Raw genomic sequence first — 25,824 nt, forward strand, 5'->3', positions numbered from 1 at the left:
AAGCATAGATGGGTACGTGAGAGAGATGGAAGAAGAGGTAAACAGGTATATGATGACAGGAGGAGTGAGTGAGATAAAGAGTGGGGGACGTTCAGAGGAGCTTGGTTTTCTATCATGTTCTGAATGAATATTAATACTCTGTTGCTGCTGTCATCGTTCTTCTGGACTGATCAGATGTGCTACACAAAGTCAGAGAGACTTTCTCAAAATGACCCCGCCCCCCCTCCCCTCACGGCTCATTTTGACCACCTACAAAGAACCAGACATAGCCCAAGAGTCTAAAATGTAAAAAAAATAACATTTTAATAAAACAACTCATGAAACATGCACATATAATTCAGTTCACCTAACAATAACAAGTGATATGTCCAAAGGCAGGTCAGTATTTATGGAGGTCTATAGTTTCTAGTACAAAGATAAGATACTAAAGAAGATTTGTTCTCCACATAACTGATTTGATCTATCTGATTTGGATATTTTACTATTTGAGTCAATATGACCACATACAGCTAATCTTTACTGCTGAAACAATTATCCAAATAGGCTTGCAAGGGAGCTCTTAAAAGATATGTGGAAAATACTTGTGTTCAACATTCATACACTTACTCAGTCGCAATATTTATATCTACAGCAGAAAAATACATCACAATGTTGAGGTTTTGGCAGGTAGTAAAAATGTATGGCAACAATTACATTTAAACAACTGATTGTTGTTAGGATTGGATACAATACAGCCAAATCATTAAAAAAAAAAAAGAATCACAATTATACTGCAAGATAGTGGTCAAAATACTTTGGGAGGAATCATGACCATTTTACCATGTAGGTAACAGTAACACACTAACATAACATCAAGTAAAATATGTAAACAATCCAGACGTATTATTATTAATAAGATATTCATTAAAAATTTCAAGATTATTTCAAGATATTCAGGTTACCTGATTTATTTCTGCTGGTTGTTTTCAAGTAGGCTTGTTTCTGTTAGCACATGTGTACATTACTCATATGGACATAACCAGGTGATTCCTTTTACAGCTGTGTCTAATCAGAAATTCATATTATCAATGGTAACCATTGATAATACATAACTAACATGGCTGTCCAGGTCTCATCTCAGCCTTCTCTCCCTGGTTGCTCCCCTTGGGCGTTCCTGCCCCTCACTCCTCCTCCTCAGCCACCACCCCCCTGTCCTCAGCGGGGGTCTCCCCCTGGTGTTTGGTTTTATGGTCCTGGTCCTGGTCTGGGCCCATCTGCACTTCGTCGGTGTCTAGCGCCTCAAAGGAGGAGGTGGTGGAGCTGCAGTCACTGCGGTCACTGAGGTGGTCCCTGGGCCCCCAGTCTTGGCGGGGCAAAGAGGCCTCTCTAGAGAGAGCCAGAGAGGACTCTCTGCTGTCTGACAACAGAACACCACTCCCAGAGCTGTATTCACTGTTTGAGTCTGCACCTGAGGAGAGACACACACACACACACACACGTGCACACGCACACACACACACACGTTTCAGGAGGAGATCATTGACTGTTAAGATGCATGGAGACTGGTGGAATTGTATTCTTCTTTTCTCTCTGCGTAACGTCACCACCTTTCTCTCTACCCTTTCTTAGTTCACAGTTCTTAGTTTTCAACAATGCACATCTGTAAAGCATCGGAAAAGGTATGAGAGGCTACTTAAGATGAGAACAAATAAGTAATATCTTAGGGGATATACTGAGAGTAATTATACATCAACATGTATGTTTATTTTATAACATTGGATGAAGAGAAAAAGTGTCCAACATCCACCACTTGTCACAAGACAGTTTTGGTTGTGTTGGTTGTGAATTACAGTGGCACTGCCAGTGTCAAAAAGTGCCAATTGAATTGTCCCGTGGAACTCCCTTAGCACACAGCAACATTCACCCTCCTCACTGTTAATGAGGGAAACGTGCAGTGCCAGAACCTCCTGCCTTTTAATTGGAGCTCAGCATATTAGCCGTCAAACATTCGATAGTTCTCTCTTCATTTCTTTAAAATATGAGAGCTTTCACAGGTTTACTGGCTCATTATTTCCTATTGCTGACAGCATCCATTTGTATACATTTGGGTGGTGTGCCTGTGTGTCTCTGAATTCAGCAGAAGTGTCTGAGGAAAAACTATTGCTTTGGTCTGAGACATCTCTGCAGCCCTACCAGACGCCAGATGGAGATGTCTGAAGCCGTAAGTTTCTCAAGACATGCAGTCAGGCGATGACTAAGCATCTCTTCTTGAAAATGTGAGAGATGGAGAACCTGACAGAATACTAGCTCTACCGGATTGCAATTTACAGTAAATCTGAGATAGGGTGTCAAAGGGTGAGATGTCATTCACACTTATTGCGGAGTGATGATCACGTCTCTTCAAAATCAGCACTGGAGGTGTTCTAACATTTGACCCAAAATTTTGAATTTGGTTATGCAATACAGTCGCAGCCTATAATATATGAGAGAGAGGGGGAAGGGAGAGAGAGTGAGAGAAAGAGAGAGACCATTTTTATTGTATCAATGTAGTGACACAACAATTGTATCATTAACACGAGTGTGTGAGTGGCTGCTCACAAACAACATGACGCAAGATGCCTACTACACAGACACTAAACCTTTTTATCCTAATAAATGTCCTCAAAGGCTTCAATATGAACATCTCCCCAAGAGCTTCACTGATTAAGTTACATTCCGCTCATTTGCATTTGATTGATAGGAGAAGGAGAAATCTGAAGTTAAACAACAGAAATATTCATGCTGAACCGCCGACGCCTGGTCAAATTAGGGTTTACCTTAAACACTGTCTCTCCTTTGGTTTCCGCCTGAGGCAACTCTCAAAAATCGAATCAGTCTTCAAAGAAAAAAAATACACGTTAGGAATGATACCCTTATTTTGTGAGTTTAAAATTGCTACAGTATTTGAGAGGATGGGTTTAGAAGGGCCTTCAGGCAACAGTCTTAGCAGCCGCCAAAGCGATATTGATCCATTGTTACTATCTGCCACTGAAAAAATCCTGCCTGGTTTCTTTACCATGTTAAGTCTTTGGCTCTCTTTGTTGCATCAGCTGAGAGTCTTCGAAGTTTAAGAGTTTTAAAAGTGCGAAGTAGACACTGATGAGGGACAAACACACGTACACAAAGCAGTTACATGCTTAACAACAGATACTTGACGGAAGCCCTCGGCCCAATGAAGCGGCCCACTCACTACACATCCCAGCTGTAGGAAGAGGAGGGGGGTTGTGGGGGGTAGTGATGGTCCAGATGGCACTGATGGTCCAGGAAGGCTCCAATGCTCCACTGATCTAGCCAAGCTCAGCCCAGTGTGTGACTGGAACACAGGTGCCTGTCACATTATCATCCCGTCACAGGCCTAGATATGACATCCACTCGGCACCACGCCTGTGACACTGGCAATGGGGAAGCACTAGATTGTGTCTCTGTCACTTGGTTTCACTCAGCTATGCAGCCATGTGTGGTCATATAGACAGCACGTCGGTCCAAGTGTGTGTGTGTTTGTTTGGCGCGTGGATCAATCAGTCCCAAAGGAGAAATGGAAGAAAAACAGGCCCTACAGCACATGAAAGAGAGAGAAAGAGAGCGATAGGAAGATGTTAAGAGAGTGGGAGGAGTTAGAGAGAGGGGGAGTTTGGGCATCAAATGTAGAGGTATTTTGAGGCTTACTTGGCCCCAGCACTGACAGCCACTTGGTGCCCACACACAGAAAGAGACGTGTAGCTCTCCCCATCCAACACAGGGAGAGTGAGCGTCTCTGTCGACATGAAGTGTGCGCAGCGGTGATAAGAGTGGTGACGCCCTTCGAGTCCACCGGCCCGGACAATGTTCTTCCTGTATCGCGTGGGAGGTCATCAAACATTGAGAGGAGCCACACGCGACATACTGCCTGGTATTCTCCTGCTCTGTCACTCGTCTGTTCCTTCACATCACATCAGTACAGCGTGCCAGCACCATGGGCCATGACAGACTCTGACAAACCACTGCCTCAAACCTTTTACTTCCCCTTCCACTTGGTAGTCACCCCAAACAGCAGTACTGGCACAGACTCTGACATGACCTGCCGCCACCCAATCGGCTCACACCCAAACTCACCCGCACGCGCTTCTACACACGAAACACGCGTTATTTAAAGGAAAAAAAATCTTTGGGAAACCAATGACTTCCGTGGGGATAACGCTTTTTACCGTAGGCCAACCAAAGGAAAAGCGTGCCATTCCAGCTCACCTCCAGCCTGGCTATTCCCAGGATGTCGAGTGTTTGCGTGCCTGGTGGCTGTGTTCTGGCAAGCTTGAGGCTGGATTTATGGCTCACCTGACAGGTTAAGAGCTGTATGTGTGTGTGTGTGTGTGTGTGTGTGTGTGTGTGTGTGTGTGTGTGTGTGTGTGTGTGTGTGTGTGTGTGTGTGTGTGTGGGGTCAGATTTAGTGGATAGAGAGGGAGCAGAGAGAAGCCATCATGTCAGTTTGATTAGTTTCCCAGGGACACTTGCAAGGTGACACAAAACAGATTGTCTCTGTTTTGTCTCTGTGTTATAAAAAGTAATATGGAATGTCAGTGACTTATATTTATGACTTCAGAAAGAGGTTTTTAGAAGGTCTGACACCTAGCAAAACTCGACATCAGTCAGTCAAGACAATCTGTGACATCACAAAAGCATACAGAATGTCTGTCACTCAGACTAACTGTGACATCACAAAGATGGAGACAGTCTGTTCTTCTCCTCTTTGGTCTGACTGACAGTCTATCTGTGACATCACTAACAAGGAGAAAGAATGGTAGCACTGACATAACCATTATGGACTGGTAAAACGGGTACTTACTGCATTTAAGTGAGAGTAAAGTTCATTTGGATTGGAGAGAAGCTAAAAAACATAGTCATTGAATGTTAAGTTATACTACACTACTCAGGTCACAGCTGAACATGACTGTACACTATTCTCCATCTTGTCCATGCTGTAAACAACATGCACTGTGACAGACGGTGTTTGCGACACCTTCTTTCTCCTCTCACAAAAACACCAGCTCAACTGGTTGTGACGTCCCTCTGTTGGGAGGATATATCAGGAGAAGAGACCCTGGGCCTGTGCTCCTGTCACGCCCTCCTGTCCCACGCCCTCCTGTCCCACCTGGTCTGGGGGAGCGGCCGATCCTGAATGGAGGCAGTCGGGTGCCCGAGAGAGTGGCACCACACCCCCCCAGTGCCTTCTGGATCTGGGCCTTTCATTAACACCTGCCACGCTGTCACTCACAGGCACACTCAGTAGGAGCTTATCTCAGCGACAAATTAAAGGAGCAACAAAACCCCTGCGCCACCAATGTGCCATTTTTATATCCCATTACACTCCTGAAAGTGCAAATAAATAATACAATTGTTGCTCGTATATTTACTTGTGGTTCAAGTTTTAGTTAACAAGCCAACAGGGAAAACACTCTTGGTGTGTGTGTGTGGGCAAGTCTTGACTGTGGCGTAAACAAGCTAAGATGGGTTGACCAACCATTCCAAATGACTGGCAACCAATCCAAATCACTATCTGTAAAACTGTCACATTACTATTCCCCTCACTCTGCAGCCTCCCTAGGCAATCTCCCTGTGCTCATGCACATTCTGATGTGGGCAAACAGGCCTATTAATAAATCCACAGGTAATTCCAAGCCGTGAATGGCCCTAGGCACACTAACGGACTCTTTTTTTCAGGAGAATACTATCTAAGGGTCTTTAAACCACAGTAGCCAGAAAGTAAAGGACAGAGCCGGGCTCATGCTCTGCAGCAGCTCTGCTGGTACCTGTGATGTCAGAGCTCCTGTCATCTTCGGAATTGTTCCCGGGCGACAGCCTCGTCTCCACCTGGCGCACCTCCGGGACATAGAAGTCGCCCTGGCGGGCCAGAGGACTCATGTAATGGATAACGTTCTGCCTGTAGATTTCTAGGAATGGGTGGGCACACAGTTTTCTCTCCTGAGAAAAAGAGAGAGAGAGAGAGAAGAGCAGGGGGGGAGAAACATGGAGGCAGGCTTGAGATGAAAGAACACCACATGAACCCATCCATCCAATAAATGTCAGCAGGCAGGAAGATCCAGTATCACGATGCACTATTGAAGATCCCACGAGGAACTCCTGGATCAAGCCATGTTCTCTGCAAGGGCTGTGGTAGATAAGGATTCATTCTGGTGCAGGGGTTTGTGATGAAGGACCACCTGACCACTGCGATACCTGCACTGGTGTGTTCTTTCAATGCATTTTTCCAATAAAGTTCTGCATAAAATGATGAATAATTGAAGATAAGATTCTGCACATCTTTTTTAGTTATCTTTGGTACATGCTGTTTATTAAAATAGATGCCAGAGGGTTACTGGTCAGTGTGTGTTTATGTGTCTTTCTCTTACTCACCACTCCCCACAAACACACACACACAAACACACACACACACACACACACACACACACAGCCACCCACAACCCATCCTCTCTCACTGTCATTAATGTACGAGTACATCTCTGTAGCTTCAGCTGTGCTGGGTTGGCTGGACCCTGCTGCTCTGCCTCCAGAGGAGGGGGTGGACCTACTCACTTCTCTAGGCTCATTAACTTTTAATTCATCGCATTTCGGTATTCTACACACACACAGCCCTAATTGCCATGTTCATCCTTTGGCTCACACCTAAAAGCATGTATACACTGCATACTTGACTATGAAACAGCCGCAACATGCTGCTTCCAATATCCATGTAGCAAATGTGTTAATGTATTTGAATAATATGGAATTAATGAGTTGGTGAATTTGTGAATAAATGAACATGTGAATGCGTCATACACAAGCACTGACAGTGTGCAAAGGCGTTATTCCGCGAAGCAGCAGACTTCTTCAGAACTCAGTTCCATCATGTCTTTGACCATCTGTCTCCAAAACCCGTTTGACAGCATGGAGCTCTCCTCTGTGACTGCCAGGGTACAGAACTCCAGTTGGCAGAAACAACACCGGCAGAAATTACAATTACAACTATAAAATATTCATGGCTTTACTGTAGGAAAACATCTGCATTTGACCATAGGCTGTCACACATTTTTGTACGCAAGTTCAACACCAAAATCAGTAGGCTTTTTCTGACAGGATTTCACAAGCTTTGGGAAGCGAGTCCACCATATTTGGTGTGGCAGCGATGCCTGAGTCCTTATGATGTCGGCAGTGTGTACGCTGTGGCTGGCACAAAGCAATCTAGAGCACGCTAGCAGAGAGAGAAGCTAATGCAGCAGTGTCCCCTTCATTAGCAAGAATAAGTGGTCAACAGCAGGAGGTGGTGGGTGAAGATTAAAAAAGTTCAGCCTAGAGGAAGCATTGTGAGATTGGGGGGGGGGGGGGGGTGGCATGATAAATTCCAATGTCCATGACAGTTTCCCTCTCTCCCAGTTAGCTGTGTGTCTAATTGGCTATTTTTCTGTCTGACCATGCCGAAAATGAGATGACAATAATGGCTTCTCATTAATAAGTGTTTCGATTTTTAAGGAAGGGAAGAAAGAAGGGAAAAAGTAGGAGAGAGAGAGAGAGAGAGAGAGAGAGAGAGAGAGACAGACAGTGCTGGTCTCCAGGGGATATGTCGTGACTGAGTGTGGACAAACAGCTGCTGCAGGTACAGCCCAGCTCCAGTCTCGAATAGCCAGTACACAACCTCAGGCTCTGGTGCTCAACAAACAAACACACACAATACAAATTTCCTTTTCACTGTAATCTCTCACTCTCAATCTCTTTCTTGTATCTCTACAAGATGCAGCCGAAATATGTGTGTTTAATAACCGATGACTGATATACAGACCACCAGCTAGTCAATCACCGCCGGTCCCACATGTCGGATAATTACGGGGATGTTAAACCTAACCCATCTCATCAACCTCTGTTTACGGCATCTCCATAGAGAGCAGCTGGATGCGTGAACTTGCAGTATCCCCTCTGCATGTCCACAGCACCCTGAACAGGCTGTCTCACAGAGAGCTTCCTCAGCCAAACACAGGAACAGGACACAGGCAGTTTATCATGTGCACAACATGACATGCCGAGATAAACATTCCAATAAAGTCCTCTGTGTATTCCTAAAAACATTTGGTATATGAAGAAAAAAAAAAATACATCCAGTAAGAATGATCAAGAAGCCATAGTTATCATAATAGCCCAGGAGGAAAAAAGTGTATCCTTACATCTCATTTAAATGTATTTAGTGAGAGCTTTACGATTTTGGGGGTAATCTTTTTTGGCTTGGGAGGACTAGCAGTTGGACACAGTTGGTGTCCAGACTGTGTGTTCCCAGCTTCCCCAAGGGAGCTGATGAACAAATGATGAGGAAGGGCCAGTGTCCCCCCCACTCCAGGTTCCTAGCCTGGGGAGGAACAGCTGCAAAGATGCTCAGAACAAATACACCACATATGTCTTCAGATAACTCAATTAAAACATACTTATTCAGCTTTAAAACAAGACTTCTGTTCCCACTGGTGGCACATGTAGTATAAAAAACACTGACTTGATTTGATACACTGTTTCCCAAGAACACTGGCCCTGAAAGAGAGAGAGGATACAGTAGGTTTGACTGTAGGACACTAAGTCAGGTCAGTTCACCGCTGGCCAGGGTTTCGGCAGGAGGATTTTAAAGAAAGCAGGACAGGGTCCCCATCTTCTACACCACAAGGACACAAAGGAAGACAAGCAGGCGAAAAGAAGTATTTTCTGAAAAGGCTTTGTGAAAAGGGTTAGGGTTAGAGGAAAGAACCAACCAGAGAGGGAGAGAGAGTGAGGGAGCAGCAGGAGAAAAGCAGAGTTCAGTTCTTTGTTGGGGGATGGGGGGGCTCTGACAGAGGAAAAAGTGCTGACAAATGACCGATGTTGACATTGACACAAAAGACAACAATCAGCGCCCAAAACGACCCCTTTGCCCGTTTGTGACAGTGAAACGAGACACTGGACCCAACAAAGCTGACAGCAATTGGGAAGACAACTCATGGTGACATGGAGCTGTTCGTAATAACAGACATTGTCTCAACTGACTTCTGGTGGAATTTAAGAGGGCTTTCCGGAGTTAAAGTTCTCAAATGCAGAGTCAGGGTGAGACAGCTAACAGGGATGCTTTAAAAGCCTGCACTTATCTGACCGTGTCTGAGATGAGCGGGAAACTGGAGGCCAACGTTGAAGGCTGGTTCTCAACATGAACAAGAGTCTAATTCAAGGGTCTACTGACACATGGCCGCATCATGCGTCCGTAATGACTGTAATCCCCTAGATTATGGGATACACCACTCAATCTGAGAAGACACAAGAATAGGAACGACTCAAGACGGATTCTCTCCTTCTCTCTCTATCTGCCTTTTCTTTCTCCATCCCTCTTTTCATGCTCTCTCCCATACTCCTGCAAGTGTTGAGGTTCACCTGTCCATCTCTCTTTCTTCTGTTCTTTAAACCTTTCGACAAAAAAAGTGCAACATATTTTCTGTGCAACAGCTAAAAGTTCCCCGGTTTTACACAGGGGTCTCTGATGGCATACTAATTGACTCATCTTTTCGTTACCATCCACAATAGACTATTTACTTAAATGACAACAACAAATCCTGTCCAACCAACTTCTATCATCCACACCAAATAGGCCAAACAGGGAGACAGGGATGTTTGAAAGGCACTGACCTGAATAAAACAGAACAGTCTAAAGCTTGTTTATCTTTGCCATTTTCTGTCGCTAAAGCACAAGGTCCCCCCCCCCCCCCTCTTTGTTAGCAGCCACTCACCCTCCAGTTGGGCTCATACTTGACTGGTTCCAAATTGCCTTCTGAATTGGTTTCCTGAAAATCCCTCACGAGGACACTGCAGAAAATCCCATGAATGTACTTAAAAAAAAAAAAAAATGCAGTAAGGGGGCTACCTTGCTGTCCAGCCACAGTACCATGGTTGGTCTTAAAGTAAGGTAATCTATGACATTATGTGTGTGTGTGTGTGTTACCACTCACTACTATATAATCCTATCACCATGATCCATGTGAAAAACAATGACTGTGCAGAAACAAACCTGATTATACTACATTGACATGGAAAGATATTACACGTAGATGATGCAATTGGCGCATTAAGAGATGCAAGCCTTTCTCTGCAGCGTGGCTTCCTGCAGCACAGCTGTGGACTGTGCGCCTCTCCACTTTGAACGGTCAAACATCTACCCAAGCCTTGGAAACATCTCAACAAACTGAGGGTTTCTGGAACTGTGTGCAGAGGGAACACCCACACCATCCGAAACAGTTTAGACCATTCGTCATATTTCGATTTTGACCTGTAACATGCTACTATACACAGCGTCAATACAACCTTTGAGACACAAATAAATATCCTGTTATTTTATTTCCAAGATGGAAGACGGTATCAGAATGAACATAAACAATAAGAGACATCATCACAATACCACTTGTCCATGCTGAGACTGTATTAAAACCACTGTAGTGATGCCAAACATTGTACTGTGAAGGGTGATAAACAGAATCCAACAGCGTGTTAGTGAGAGAATGAAAAACAAAAGAGAGGGAGCGAGAGAGGGAGAGCAAGAGAGAGAAAGAAACAGAGAGACTCATATCAGTTTAAATACACACACAAAAGGGCCTGTCTGCTAACCTACCCCCTAACTCCACATTTAAACACCACACAGGGCTGATTATGACAGCACTATTGAAGGCCATACTACCTGGAAGCTCAGCTATGCATGTCGTGCATGGCAGCAGACAGTGAATAGTGACAAACCTTCCGGTAATCAAACCAAATAACTCAGACAAACCAAGAGAGAGCACAGCGGGCGTGGAGCGAAGCCTAGCTGACGTCTCTGGCTGTCACATGTGGAGCTCGTCATACGGAGGGCTTGAGTGGGGAACAGACTAGATCCTCGTTTCCCCTCAGCCCTCGAGTATGCGCTCCTCTCAAGCCACAGAGCGATGTGAGCCCCACTCGTACTCGCGTACTGAAGAGGAGATTGCATTCAACTCCATCAGCGCTGTCATGTATCAGACCATCAAGTGAGCTCTTCAGACTTGAGATATTTATATTATTCACTGAGGGGTCTGGAACTCTGAAATGTTTAATATCCATGTGAAGAGTGACTGTCTGACTCTGACCACTTGACATAACTGAGGAGTATTCATAAGCCCTCACAAAACAGATGTAAATCAAAAAGGAGGTGTTTTCTTTCTGAGAGTCATGTAATGTTGATGTTTACCATTGTCCTCAGGACCGCCAAGAGTGAGGGAATTCCCACTTTCAGTAGAGAAACAAGATAGTCTGGAATTACTTCTTGATAGTTGATACTTGAGATAGTGAGAGAGAGAGATAGTGAGAGAGAGAGATAGTGTGAGAGAGAGAGAGAGACAGAGAGAGAGAGAGAGAGAGATAGAGAGAGAGAGAGTGTAGACGGGAGAGGAGATAGTACAAGAGGAAATCTCTCAGTTCATTCTCACCTCAGAGGTCAGTGTCCTTTTTCATTTACACCTTGGTCAGCAAACATATCCTTCCCCCACCAGAGCCACTCCCCATGCTGCTCACACAAATCTTGGCCCATACCTCTCTCTTTCTCCTGTGTACTCTCTCTGTCTCTCACTCTCTCATTCCCTCTCCTTCTGCTCATACCAGACATCGTATCCTTTGTAACATTCCACTGTACCACACCATCCATGAGTGATTGCTATGGCAAGCTGTCTCACACAGAAATGGGCTCTTAATATGCTGGTGCGCCCTGCTGCCTTATCTTCATTCAGAGCCACATCAGTTCAGAATAAAATCTCGATTGGATCAATCATATTTTAATGTGACATTTGGCGTTGACAAATGTCTCCAGGTTCCCAGTGGCCTGGGTACAAAAGTCATGTTTGAGCACTTGACTGGCAAGCTGTCCTCAGCCCCAGGTGGTTGAGAGGAGTCTGGCTGTCATTCAGCCAGCCACGGTGGACTCAGGCTGGGCCAAACAGAACCAAACCTGCCTGCTCACACACACACACACACACACAAACGCACCTGCTGTAACACTACCTGACAGAAGAAGAAGAATGACCACTCTTAGAGCTGGATGGAAACCATTTATTTTTTGAGGGAGTAAAGAAGAACAAAGAATATCTCTGTCAAGAGTAATCCACTGTTCTCAGTTATAATTACAAATAGGCTACTAACTACAGGATACTGAACAACCCTATTTTGTAAATTAGGGCAATCTCATATTGCCTTAATGGGCTATTTCACATACAGCCCATATGTTATAAAGACTTTAGGGCAAAGCCTATGAAATAATCTAAATTCAATCAAATATTATTGTATTGCTGAAAAGAGAATCAGGTATCAAGTAGCCCTTGAGGCCTGTGTATATTCCTATAGTTTACTGCAGGGCAACAGAAGGTAAGTCTGAGCCTGGGATTATATGGATCTAGACAAGATGATGGTGATATCTTATTTTAGGCTTTTCCCACTTTGAGAAGATCCAAAAGGGGTGGGGGACAAGGAGAGGAAATGACATCAATCTGGTGCTGCTCGCCAAGGAACAAAAACATGGAGGAGGAACACAAACAAATCTGTTCATCTCCTTCTGTAGAGAACAGCCGTTTGTGACTGATTCCTCTCGCAACACCTCATGCCTAATTGAAGGGACATAGGATGATTTTGGAGTTAAGCTAGAAGAAGCAAACATCACTCATCATTCAAACAAGGTATTGTTATCCTCCTCAGTGTATTGTTCTTACAATAAAATTGTAAAAATATTTTGTGATGCCAGAAAAGCACTATGTGGTGGTACTGTTAGTGTGGCTCATTACAAAAAAACAAAAACAAAAAACATTTCCTCACTATACATGTTTGGCTAATCATACAATACATCCTCAAACATCTCCTAGTGAAGTTAAAATTAGATTGGAAAATACGTAACGTTACTGGCAGGCGAAGATAAATTAAACCTAAAGTTTAGGAGCAGAGACTTCACAAAACACCGTCTATCCATCCATCTCTGGCTGTGAAACCCGCCCACTGTCCTTTCCTGACCTTTGCAACTGTGTTCTTATTGGGTCGAATTCCCCAGTGTAGAGCAGGCCCTGCAGACTAACAGCTGTGCTGGGGTAAGGGTCTGAGCCAGGAGGCCAGCAGGCAGACCAGCCCGCCCTACTGATGAGGCCCTATCAGACAGTGGGCGTCTGTTTGGGTAACGCTGCAGGTTCACTACATACCATAGGTGACAATCATCTGAAAAAGCCCAAAATAAAAAGACAAACTAACTTTAGAGTCTCTGCACTGGTGAGAGACTTCAGTGGCCCGGAGCAAACAACTGTTTAGTCGCCAGAGTTTCAGCAGCCCTCAGATCTGTGTGAATGTCAACACTGCCCCCCACAACCAACCCACCCCCCCCCCCCCATCCTCCCCTCTCCCGCCTCCACCATAACAGTGTCTCAAGATGCCAGGCCTGGCAGTAAGCATGTTTGTCTCATAAGGCAAAGTGCAGACAGTAAACATTAGGGCCGGCCAATGGTGCGGGCGGCCAAATATCAGGCCCACTCAAAGAGTCTGTCAGACGGCAGGCTAAATGCAGATGAGCAGCGCTGTAAAGGTCCCTCCATGGGGGACTCTGCACCACAGACATGCTCAGCACACAATATCACCCAGCTCACTGGAGTCACAGCCACTCAGACAGGACGTGCATTTCAATTGTGTTTATTGGCATCTTTCATGAGAGGCCATTTCAAAAACAAAACATCTGGTTAGAAAAGTCCTGCTACTAGGTATTTATCCATTTGATGAACTGCATGCCCTGGATAATCTTCCATGTGTAAATGAATAATAGTAAAAAATACCTCCCACCAGTACAATCCAATTGCGTCTCTGTGGCATCGCTGGCTACAGTAAGATTGACACCCGGAGAGGGAAAGGGAGGGAGGAAGCAATACTGGCAAGTGACACAATGACACCGGTGACCCATATACAAACTAGAAATGATGAACAGATATAACACGGCACATTTTATTGTTTATTTTTTAGCCGTTAACATAAAAGACTACTGTGAACCATCATAGCCAATGAGGAATGGAGTGGATGAGATGGGGCTCCACGCAGTTCATCAACACATGGCTACGTCACACGACTCTGGAAGCCCTTCCTGTGGACTTGTCCAACTCAACCTGTCCATGTCTGCGCTCTGACCTTTCCAATATGGCAGAAGGCCCTCCTGAATGATCTGCTCCCTCCCCAGGTCCCCGAGCCATAACAAGAGCATCTTGGGTATAAGTAAACACCTGTGGTGCATTAGGTTATACAAGACCTATGACAACATACTAAATCTGACTGGAGTATCAGTAGGATACAGCCCATTGATTCCATTGTGAAAGTAATCCAACCCAGGTCTATGTAGAAGTAGCCTGGCTGCCAGCCCAACTTAGACCCGCCCACAAAAAGAATTTGGTCGGGATTTGAGTCTGGGGAACCTCGGTTGGGGACAAACTATGTCGAACAGGAGCTGTTCGGACCAATCAAATTGTCAGGGCGGGCTTTATAGGATGATGGACAGATGATCAACAGTAACGTAATCAACCACGTCACCAAAGAGCGCTTGGGTTGAATTTGTTTTCATCAAACAACATTTTACGTTGCTCCAATTGGTTGTAGGTCTATCCAATTGAGCGAATAGGCATTTGTTTTACGAGTTTGGTGGAAACACGCCCCATACTCACAGCCCAACAGAGAGTTCTCAGACTCATATTCTGACTAGAATTATGAGTATGACAACGTCAGGCTAATGTAGAAGTGGAGACCACACCCAACATGGGTCCTTGTCTCCTGTCTGAGCGAGGGAATGATGCTGCTGGGTGTGTGAACAACTCACTGCTTTGGCTCAGTTAGACATTTCTGAGGCAGGGCGCACCTATCCTTCAACAGCTGGGTGGCGAATCAATTTGCACATTGAGTATCCACATTTAAAGTAACATGTTAAGAGCAGCTTTGGCAAGCATAGCATAAGCAAACAGTCTGTTGGAGATCTCACTGTCCCCGGTGCCTTGGATTCCTTATTCTTTCGTCTAATCACAAGATATAAAACATTAAACCCTCAGCTGAACATCAACCATCAGAGACCAGACTACAGGTGGGCAGTGTGCTTTATATCAACCTGTCTCTCACAAGTGGACACAAAAAATGTAGTTAGCAGACACGTGGCAGATTTTCCTAAAAGACCTCTTCTGTACAATGCAAACACAATGTGCCATTAACAGTATGGCCCTCAGAAACACTTCTCTTATAACCAACTAAAAGCCTTGAAGACTTCAATGCTTCAACCCAAAGAGAGCAGGAGGAGCTTCCCTGGAGAGAGGGCTGATATCTACCAATAAAATAGGAACGGTGGGAATGACGCTATGTGATGACATTAATAATGGACGAACACTTGAACACGACTGCAGGGCAGGAGGCTCATGTCCTGTGACAGAGTGGTGGCAGCAGGCCTGGGGAATGCAGGGGCAGAGTACAGGGGACTTGAAACGCATCAAAAATGAAAGAGATCTGAAGGCTTGAGAACCTATGGGATCCACAAAACTGGCTCTGGGTCACATTGCAGAATAGAGCAGGGTCAGCCTGTCTACATATTGAATTGAGCCCAAGGTACAGGTCCTTGATGTGGAGGAGCGTGTAATAAAAGGCTGAAATGTCTCAGTGGGATTGGTTCACTGGGGCATATGCGGTTATGGCTAAATAAGTTCCCACAATCTGCAGTAACTGAATCCAACAGGCAGTACTACAGTCAAACCAAATGGTCTACCAATCTTGTTTATGACCCATTCGTTAGCAATTCAACAAACCGAGGTTTCCATCCCACTGATTATTTCCCACTAGGGAGGATCAGGCTAGTTCGGATGCGTAACCATGGGGATTGCCGAGCACCCTTATAAAATGTTTTATCCAAACCTAATGCTGGGATGATCTCTTCCCTCTCTCATTTAATAACTCCTTCTGGACGTGTGCTTAGGTCAAGGGTTACGATGACTCCTGACTGAGTCAAGCCCAAATCTTTCTCATGGATAATGCATCACAAGAAATAAATGAAGCATTATTCTAATTCAATGTTTTAATATTTAATATACTGGGGCGCTCCATCCAGATAACAGCATCTGAGAGGATAACTGGACACGTGACCACAACTTCAGAGGAAAACTGTTGTTTCTGAGATGACTCATGCACGGCCATGTTCTCACAGGATGGAGATGACACGCTGTGTATATATTATAAATAGGTAAATTACTTACAGGGAGCAAGGCACATGACTAAACAACATTTAGCCTACTGCATTCTGAGATTGCAGACCGTAATGAAAACATGAGGACAATGTTATACAGGATATACATGTTTTATATCCATGAAAACCATCCATTAGTTTGCTCGCTTTGCCGAACCACATGTCTCTTTAACGTCTGAAGCTCCAAAGAAACACTTTACCAGCAACCAATAGAACATTCACTTACTTAACGCCTACCTAACTGTGGCAAAAAGTATAATCCAGGAAACAGGGTTGTGCTATTCAGAAAATGATGTTAGTATCATCAAATGGGGTAGAAAATGAGTTTTGCAACTCTACAGCACTAGTCTCAAGATGCTACTATATCAACTACCAGTTATTGAGAGAGCAAAGAAAAAACAGATTAGGATTAGGGCTGTAGTTCGCTGTGATCCCCTTATTCTACCTCTGACCATGCTACCACACCTCAACCAATGCCTGTTGAGAGTTAGGGTATTCCTAGCCCTAGCCCTGAGCCCCCAACCCTAAGAACAGGGTCAGGGTTGGGATAGGGGTTGGGCTATGACTAACCTTATATCTCGGCCCGCAAGACAGGTCAGGGGAGGTCTGGTAACAGGGTCAGACCAACGATTTAAGGCCCCGGCAGTCTGGAACTCAAATCAATGGATTTGGTCTCAACAGTTCCTTTCAACGTTTCTAGTGTTAACTAAAAATGGACAAGCAAAGATTCCCCACGGCGATGCCACCTGTGCAACCACGCTGTATAATTAAAGCTTCTCAACAAACCCTCGGCTCCTCCTAAATGACTCATTTTTCCAGCTGCCTCAGGGTCGCGCCTAGTGAGTGCATACAAGCTGCTGACAGGAGTGCAGGGATTTCTTCTTGGCTCCTGACTTCCTTTACTCCCTGTGTATCTCTGTGTCCTTAGCTCTCATCCTCTCACTCTCTCATGCCAAGTCTTCTGTCAAATCTGTCAAACCGCTTCACTCTTTCTTTCTTCACATTTTCCATCCGGTATTTGTATTCCCTTGCCGACTTTCTCTTCCTCTATCCCACCCCCCTTTCCTTCTCCTCTGTGTCCTTCACCCCTTCTCCCTGTCCCCCAGGCTAATGACATGGGGACATTTCTCTCACTCCCAGCCCCAGGACCTCTTCCTCTCTCATGAACCATTGGTCTAAGACTATTATCAAACATAAACAACCAACCCTAACAGAAAGCCATCTGTTAGAACAGTGCATGTTAGAAGTGCATGTGAGATCTCTCAGGTGCTACAGTGTCTGTGTACCAAGAAAAGAACCCGTAGACAGGCTGTAATAATAATGAGACACATCCCCACTCACCATCTCACCTCACTCCACATCACCTCACTGGGAGCTGTTTGTCTGAGAGAGAGTTCCTTTATAAGTCACTGGTGTGTTCCTCAGTGTTATGATCGGGCAATGTTATTGTACGTGCAGAAAGTGTATTTTTCTTATTTTCTAAATGCTGGAAGCTTCTAAGAAGTAAGTGAGACGGGTAATGTTGGTGTGAGTCAACAATACTCCTGTACCTTGATGTAGCGATGGAGCCGAGGGTAGACCCGCCTCACCCCCAGCAGCACAGAGAGGGGGGTCCTGTGGGGGACGGAAGTGGTGACCACGTGGGTGACCTCTGGGAAGGAAAAGATCCGGAAGCCAAACTTCTGATAGAGCTGGAGCAGCTCCTCACTGGGACTGCCAGGGCCTTCACTCAGGATACTGCCCACGGCATAGCGACACTTCAGCTTCGACACCTGGGAGAGTGGGGGAGGAGAGAAAGAGAGGGGGGGGGGTGGATTAAGAGCAGGAGAGAAAAAGATCAAGATACAGTGAGCGACAAGGGATGTTTTTCAGATCAAAGTCGATAAACTATTGGTTGAGGTGTACCATTCACATTTCACTTGTGTGAAAAAGTCTAAAACTGTCAAAATAGCTTTCTATCACTCTGTCCTCTTTATTTCCTGTCCCACTTGCAATGTCTTTCTGACTGTCCGAAAACTCTAATTAAACATGCAGAACACTCTCTCCGTGGCTGCAAGGCTGTGTTCTAGCAAACAGACAAACTCGTTCAGCAACCATTCCAAGCAGCAATTAGGAGGACTAACATAACCCTTATGCCCCATCTTCAATTGTGCCTATCCTCTGGGAAAATAGGCTGAAGATAAAATATAAAAAATTCTTCCCTGGTATGAGAAATGGCCAACCACATGACCACTGTTGAATTTTCCTTCAAAACCTGATGAGTAACAAAGACAAATTACAATAATAAAGGGGCTTTGAGGAAAAAAAAACTCAGGATACTAGCCTGGAAAACAGACCAATCAGAGAGCTCATGGTTTTTTTGGCAGATGGGTCTGGCTACCTTCCCATTCAAACAGATTTCCCTTCGGCATGGAAAGTGCCTGGCCAATCACATCTGTTTATCTGATATAGGGCGGGATTAATGACATGACTGTACAGAGGAGCGCAGTTTCATCAAGGGCCAAGATAATGTTTCACATTGGTCTGTGCCTATTGATAACGCCCCTTGGATATAGAAAATGAACTGAGAGGTTCCAGACTAATAATCATTTTCCAAATGATCTGGCGATGCCAGGCTAGTAGGATACATCAAAAGATCCTAAACTAAGAAAGAAACCAGCTTTGTAATGAAATACAGGTGTTAAGAGAGAGACTCTCAGTAGCCTGAGCTGCACTAATTGCAGCACTTGGCTGCTTAGCTAGTTGTCCCTGCTTCCTCTGATCTGGGCATCCTGTTCTCGATTTAGGAGGAGATAAAAAGAGAAGCAATTGAACACAAATGAGGGCTCGAGGGACACCAGAAAATGTCCTCTGTATGGTATAGCACTAAGCAGGTATTCTGCCGCCGTTACTACAGTTATCCCTCCCTCCACCAGGACTCCTTCCGTTTTTCCATCCCATCTCAGGGGCCTGCAGGTTAGCAGGGGTCAACACCAGGAGGCGTTCTCTATACAAAGCCCCTTCATGGTTTCCCCTTCATTCAACAGATGAAGGCTCTGGTTGTAAAGAGGGCAGAACTGCAGTGTGTGGTGCTTACTCATTAAGATGCAGGTAATGAGGAGTCCCATCTCTCCCATCCCGTGAATCCTGCCAGCCAAGGCCCCTGGGAAAGAGCGTTCTCACTCTCAGTCCCCATTAGTCAAAGCCAGCGCACCGCGATAAGAGGCAGGCAGGGATTGCAGAGCACACAGTCATTTTTCATTACAAAGACTCCCTCACACACACACACTCACTCATAGGGACATACACACACTCCAATCCCCAACAGAGGAGAATCTGCATAATGACCAGACCTCAGCCTAGTTTAGTGTGTAGACAGATTATATCTCCCACCAAAGCAATCCCTCCAGGATCCATTCAAACCTGCTCCAGACACTGTGGTGCTAGCTGGGTCATGCCATGGGTGGAAAACCTCTATAGCTAGGTATAAGAGTAAGGAAGTGTTACACCAAGGCAAAGTCTTTCAGTAATTATATTTTCCAGTAGCAAAAATTCCATGTAATGCCCCCCCCCCTCCCCATTACATGAAATCTTTGCTACTCAGTATGCTCACTACTAGGCTCACTATGACCCAGAAGACCACCAGCACAGCTTTGTCACAAGTCATCCTTGTGCTACCTTCACAAGTGGCTGGAATCTTATCAATCTATCTTTCCTCATTCCTAACTGTATCCTTTACAAGTTTCTAGCATTTATTTAGTCTCCCCACCCCGACTGGCTCTTCTGCCTCTCACTGCCAGGTCTGGGGAGGGACAGCAGGAGTGCAGGACTCTCTCTCCTGTCTCCCCAGGAGGGCTGAGAACAGAGTGTGGGGCTAACCAACAATCCTGTCAGTGCAGTGCTGTCCTTGCTTCGCCTGTGGCTCCATACTTACACACACACACACACGAGCGCACACACAGGGCTAAAACCACTGTCTATCCTCAAAACAAGACAGACACAGAACACCACCAATCTACAGGGCCTGGCATCACCCCTGCAGGGAAGCGAAAGAATATTCTGGCAAGTGGAGATTCTCTTCATCAGTTTGTGACAACCAAGCCGCCTTAAACTTGCCCAACAGCAGACTCTCTGTTCTAAATAAATGCTGACTGTCAATCATAAGAGTAACAAGATAAACAAGACTGTAACATCACCACAGTAAGGTATCTCCAGTCAACAATAAGCCTTGCCCTAGTTTTCATGCATAGAGGAAAATACACAGTGTGGAGCTTCTTTTTGTTATTCGGCTGGCACAGTGGCAGGTTCCTGTTGAGTGGATTAGTTACCCATATCCCAGGGTTCACAGCAGGGACAGGCAGGAGTCAGGACAGATAGCCACAGCCACCAGCACAGCCCTCTGGGACATACACTTCAAAAAACAATCTCTAAACGCAATCACTTTCAGTTATCATTTCACATCCACTTTAAAGCACTTTCTTTTGTCTGAGTCATCCTGGTACACAAGGATGCCTTTTCATGTTCCTTCCATCTACAAATGTAGCCTACTACTAAGCTGGTCTCTGAGAGCCACTTCATAGAAGACCTTAGTTCTGTTTACCAAGATGTGGTGGTGCATTCTGGGAACAGAGAGGTCACAGCCATCCAGAGAAAAAACATCCCATCAGGCACAAAGCGATGCCTGTCTCATTCTACCTTTGTGCTATGTCCCTCTGAAATGGAGCACCACTTTGCTTATGCACCACTTTGCTTATGCATTACTCCCACAACCTTCTCCTGAAACTCGCACAACTTGGTCCTATTACACTCTGTGGCTAACTTTGCGGAGCAAAATGCAGGTTTAAGATACAGGCCTATTATGTCTTCTATGTTAAGCATTCAAGCTTCAACATTTCTCCCAATTCAACTGTCACTACGAAAGAAAATTCAAGCTGAAGTAGCTTGCAGAGATGTAATTTGTTGGCCACATTTACCTAGTTTTGTGTGACTGACTGTTGTGACCCAAGGACCCTACCTTGACACTCGCTGGGACTAGCAGACAGACCAGTCATCTCACCACCCTTCACCCTTCCCTACCACTGTGGCATGACAGCTGTGGGTCACAGGGACCTCAAACCGTGGCCTGGAACCTTTTTTTTTTTTACTTGACGTTTGTGCCTGTCTCTATATGCCCCTGTGGTGATCTCCCTGCTTTCTGCTACTAGAGAGGCTGGAAACAAAAGGGAGGGGGCTAGGATGGGCAGAACCAGAGAGTCACTGCCTTTGAACTTCTTGAGAAGATGGGGGTTGGGGGAGGATGGGATTAGTGAGAGGGGCAGGGGCCAACAATATCTGTCAGCTGCTTTAATGCAAAGGAGTAGCTGCTCCACACCGTATCTATGGCAACCATGTAAGAACCAAGTTGAGCTCTCAGTCTGTAGTTTTTCCAGAGCAAGTGAATAAAGAAGGGTCCAAGTGTAAAATCTATGGAGGAGGAAGCCACTTCGAAACCTCTTACCCGCTCACAGTTGTGCTTTTGTACATTCTGTGATGGACAATCAATGCGTTTTGTCCCAGGGGAAAACACCATTCATTCTTTGTTCCTCTGTCTGTCCCACTCCAGGGGACCCAGAGCACTCACAGGAGCTTCTGACCTTGGGAACGGATGACATCCTGAAGCTTGAACACTAATGAGCTGACATCATTATGCCAATTATCTTAACTTAGATCAGGACTTGGCTGTGAGTGACTTGGTGGAGAGAAGCTGGGACCCAATGCTAATTGCAAGCTTGGGAGAAAGAGGGTGACTAAAACAAAAGGGTTTTTGAAGCAGAGCTGGGAAGAGTCATTCAGCTCTGGTAGCATTCCATTGCTGTGGATGACTATGCTGTGGGCCAGGCATATATACTGTATGAAGACACAAAGCTGGTGCTGGCCAGGCCAGGGCCTGATCATGTGCTTGAAGAGTGGACTGAGACCCTATAGAAAAATGTGTTTTATGTGTGTAGTATGAACTGCTCATGTTAGTGTTGGAGGATGTCTACTGATTTTCGATTTTCATTTAGGCTAATTCCAATGTCTATTTGTTGGCACATTTGAGCTCATTTAGAGCCCATCCCTTTCTTCGCTCATCTGGCAGTATTCCGGGACACTTTTGGAAGTGGTGTGCAGGATTTGTTATGTATAAATATAACTGAATATTGAGGTAAATATATTTAAGTTTCACAAAAAAACGTTTCAAAAATTTGGAAAAATATTTTTGAAAAAAAGTTTAGAAGAAACTTTTTCTAAAGGTTGGAATTTATTTTTGGAAAAAAAAACTAAAAGGTAAAAAAAATGTTTTGGAAGGTTGGAATTCTTTGAAGTCGAAGGTTGAAGCTTTGAAGGGTTGAAAAAAAAAAAAAAGCTTTTGAGAAAACGCTTCTAAAAAGTTGGATTTTTTTTGGAACGCATTTTTTCTGAAGGTTGTAAAAATATTTTATAAAAAAAAAAGTCTACCTCAAAAAAGTTTCCAACGGTTTGATTTTTTGCAATGCGATACAATATTTTCTGAACAAGATGGCTCAAGCTGTTGCCTTTTTGTTCTGATGAAAAGTGTTGATTATAAAAGCACAGATTTAAAATGTGTATTTTTGTTGTGGATTAAAGCCACAGAAGGTGGAACATGAAATAAACTGTTCATTTTTGTATGTATTATATATTTTGTAGATGATCTGAGTGCCATGGGATTGAGCCACTGGATGTTTTCGAATGTTATCTTTTAGAATGCTGAAGCCCTGCTAAAAGATGCTGATCCTACCATGGCCCAGCAGCAGAAGGACAGCCCCAGGGATAAGCAACATACTAGATCGACCTGATAGGGCACAACACCAACTATTCTGAACAAAATAAACAAAAACTTTACTTCCATATCACGTCTCTTATCCGTTCATCAGACTGTTATAGATTGATAGCCTGGATATACTATACAGTACTGTACAGAAGTCTTAGGTACCCAAGATTTTGAAACGTCTAGATTAATGAACGGATTACCTCACCAAATAAAGGCATGTTTACCATGTCATAAGCAAAGTAATGTAGATGGATGCAAACAGGATTGGAGAGTGATCAGTTCAGGTGCAAATATCATAAATTAACAACCGGGTGTAAACAGCATGGTTGGCTATGGACACATGGGCACAAATTGTCATACCCATATATACACCTGGGTGTAAATAGCCACATTAGCTATTCACCCTGGGTGCATAACATTGTTGGCTACTGACAAATAGATGCTAATAACATCTACCTAATCACAATGCAGGCTCAACAACATGAACCCTACCTCATGTCTTTCAGGCCAAAACAATATAGCTGTAGAAGAAGACGTGTAGAAGAGCCTTTAAAAGAGGTAAACTAAACATGTGCTGCGTGTCATGGAGGAGCTCAAAGAGTGAGGGGGATTAGGTATCTGGGAGTCTACTGATCAAACAGACAAGAAGTCTGTTCCTGCTGAAGACAGATACAAAGACTGAGGCCCTCGAAGGGTTCACATGGGGACCAGGAGGAGGGTAAAGGAAACACCTAAAGGAAACAACAGAGACGTCCAACAGGTTGATGGTGTTTACACTGACTGCGCCATAGGTGGGGGAATGGAAGGGACCACAGTGAAGCTTCTTTCACAGGCCCCAGAAAAAGGACAGTGTTTATGAAGGCTAGCCCTTGACCCCCTGTTCTGCATGCACAGACCAAGGGTAGGGAGATCCCTACATCTCAATACCATAGGGGTCATAGTGTTGACAGACCCCCCACAGAGAGAAGGTGGATAACCATCCATCCACACACCACACCCTTCTCCAGATGTTCTCTGATCTAAACTATCTGACTTTTCTAGCTTCAAGCTTTTCAACTCCCTCCCAGTGGGTTGGGATGTTAAGCAGAATAAACTACATTTGTTGCAGTATCAAAAGTACTATGTGATTACCCTAGCCAGCATTAGTCTGGTGTTGACTCGTATGTTTAACATAGCTCTGTTGTCAAACAATGGCAGCCTCAGTGATGCATTGTACGAGTGAATGCAGTTTCTTTATATTCTCATAATTTAATAAATGGGAAAGCAAAGATTCAGTCTCAGATCCTATGTAACATGGAATGCTGACAACCGTGATCTAATCTATATGCATTGCATGGAGCCTGTAGTCATTTTAAAATCAAGATGAGTTACCCTCCCCCTTGAAATAATTTAAACAGCACATGCTAATACCGCCATCTATTGGTTTGAGTCAGACGTTACATGGTAGGCTACTTTGTTTGACAACATTTTCAGCAATCATTTGCGTAGTATTCACATCATTATAGAGCACCGTCATTGCTCCAGTATATCTTGCCTTTCGGTCCTTGATCCATGATTTGAATGCTTTTGCATTCATCTCCTCAGTCACCCATTCATAACCAGATTGTGTTGGTGTGGATCAGATGCTTTGAGTGTGGTAACATTATGGTTCAGTTTTGACAAGATTTACCTTTTTGGGATCATCGTAAAACACCCCAAGACACGTGAGCTTGGGTCCAATACTGCAACTTTCAGTTAAAAGTTGTCCACAATCTTTGTATGGTCCCTGTTTAAATTTGTAGGCAATTGTGATATTCTTGATTGGCGGTGAACCCGTCCGGATGTTGATCTCCGACAAAAGTCCCGAGTACATGACGTACCCTAATGTAGTTAAAATAAGACTTAATAGTAGGGTAATGATCACACATAAAATGACCCATTCTTCTGACATGTTTAGCTAGCTGGCTAGCAAGTTTGGTGGGGATATTTCTGACAGTAGGATCAAAATGTTTTTAGATACCAAAGCTAATAGCTATAGCTATTAACCATATCAACACCTAATTTCCACTGGCATCATGATTTTTCTAACTTTCGCCAATCAATTTCGTCCGTTTTCTTTAGGCGGACTAGAGATGCTGCCAGTGCCTGGTTTATTTCCCTAAACAAGTATAATATTTCCGTTTGGTTGCTTGTGTTCCGGAGAATTCCGTTCCCCAGTTCCCCTTCCTTGCGCGTGCGCGAAATCATGACGTTTTCGCTTGTTGCTTGGTTGAGCTGAATGTGATTTATAATACCGTGTTAGTTTATAGTGTAGGCTACTCTACCTACTTTCCATGAGCCTAAGGTTCATTTCTTGATGTTGGTTTGCTAATTTGCGCTCAAATACAGTGTGCACTCAAATACGCTACTGTTATTTACAGTAGGCTACTATGCTCCAATAGACGGGTAAGCACTAGCTGTTACAGACTGAAAACAGGGACTGACTAACGATTGAGCATTATAGCTTACTATACTTTAAAGCCTGTATTTGAGTGCAAATTAACTAACTAACATAAATAAATGTACCTTATGCTCATGGAAAATGGGTACGGTAGCTAAAATATAGCGTTTATATAAATCACATTCAGCTCAACCGACAACAAGAGAAAACGATGATTTCGCGCACGCGTAAGGAAGGGGGAACAGGGGAACTGAATTCTCCGGCACACCGGGACCAGCCAGCGTTTGCATTCTGTTGCAAGTTACACGCTGTATTTTGTGAACGTCTAAATCATTAGAGCGC

General features: G+C 44.5%; 1 protein-coding gene across 1 annotated transcript; it reads right to left on the reverse strand.

Annotated features, from left to right (window-relative positions):
- Positions 1-279: 279 nt before the first annotated feature.
- On the reverse strand, positions 280-25,450 carry LOC146272654 (testis-expressed protein 264-like). The gene is made up of 4 exons (XM_084704915.1): positions 24,733-25,450; positions 17,824-18,045; positions 5,802-5,973; positions 280-1,447 (listed from the first exon to the last, which is right to left on the reverse strand). The coding sequence occupies exons 1-4, from the start codon at positions 24,991-24,993 to the stop codon at positions 1,161-1,163; spliced, it is 942 nt and encodes a 313-aa protein (XP_084561041.1). The 5' UTR covers positions 24,994-25,450; the 3' UTR covers positions 280-1,160.
- Positions 25,451-25,824: the final 374 nt, after the last annotated feature.

The sequence above is a fragment of the Hypomesus nipponensis genome, chromosome 9 (genome assembly GCF_054491055.1).
Source record: "Hypomesus nipponensis isolate SF chromosome 9, ASM5449105v1, whole genome shotgun sequence".
Classification (NCBI taxonomy): domain Eukaryota; kingdom Metazoa; phylum Chordata; class Actinopteri; order Osmeriformes; family Osmeridae; genus Hypomesus; species Hypomesus nipponensis.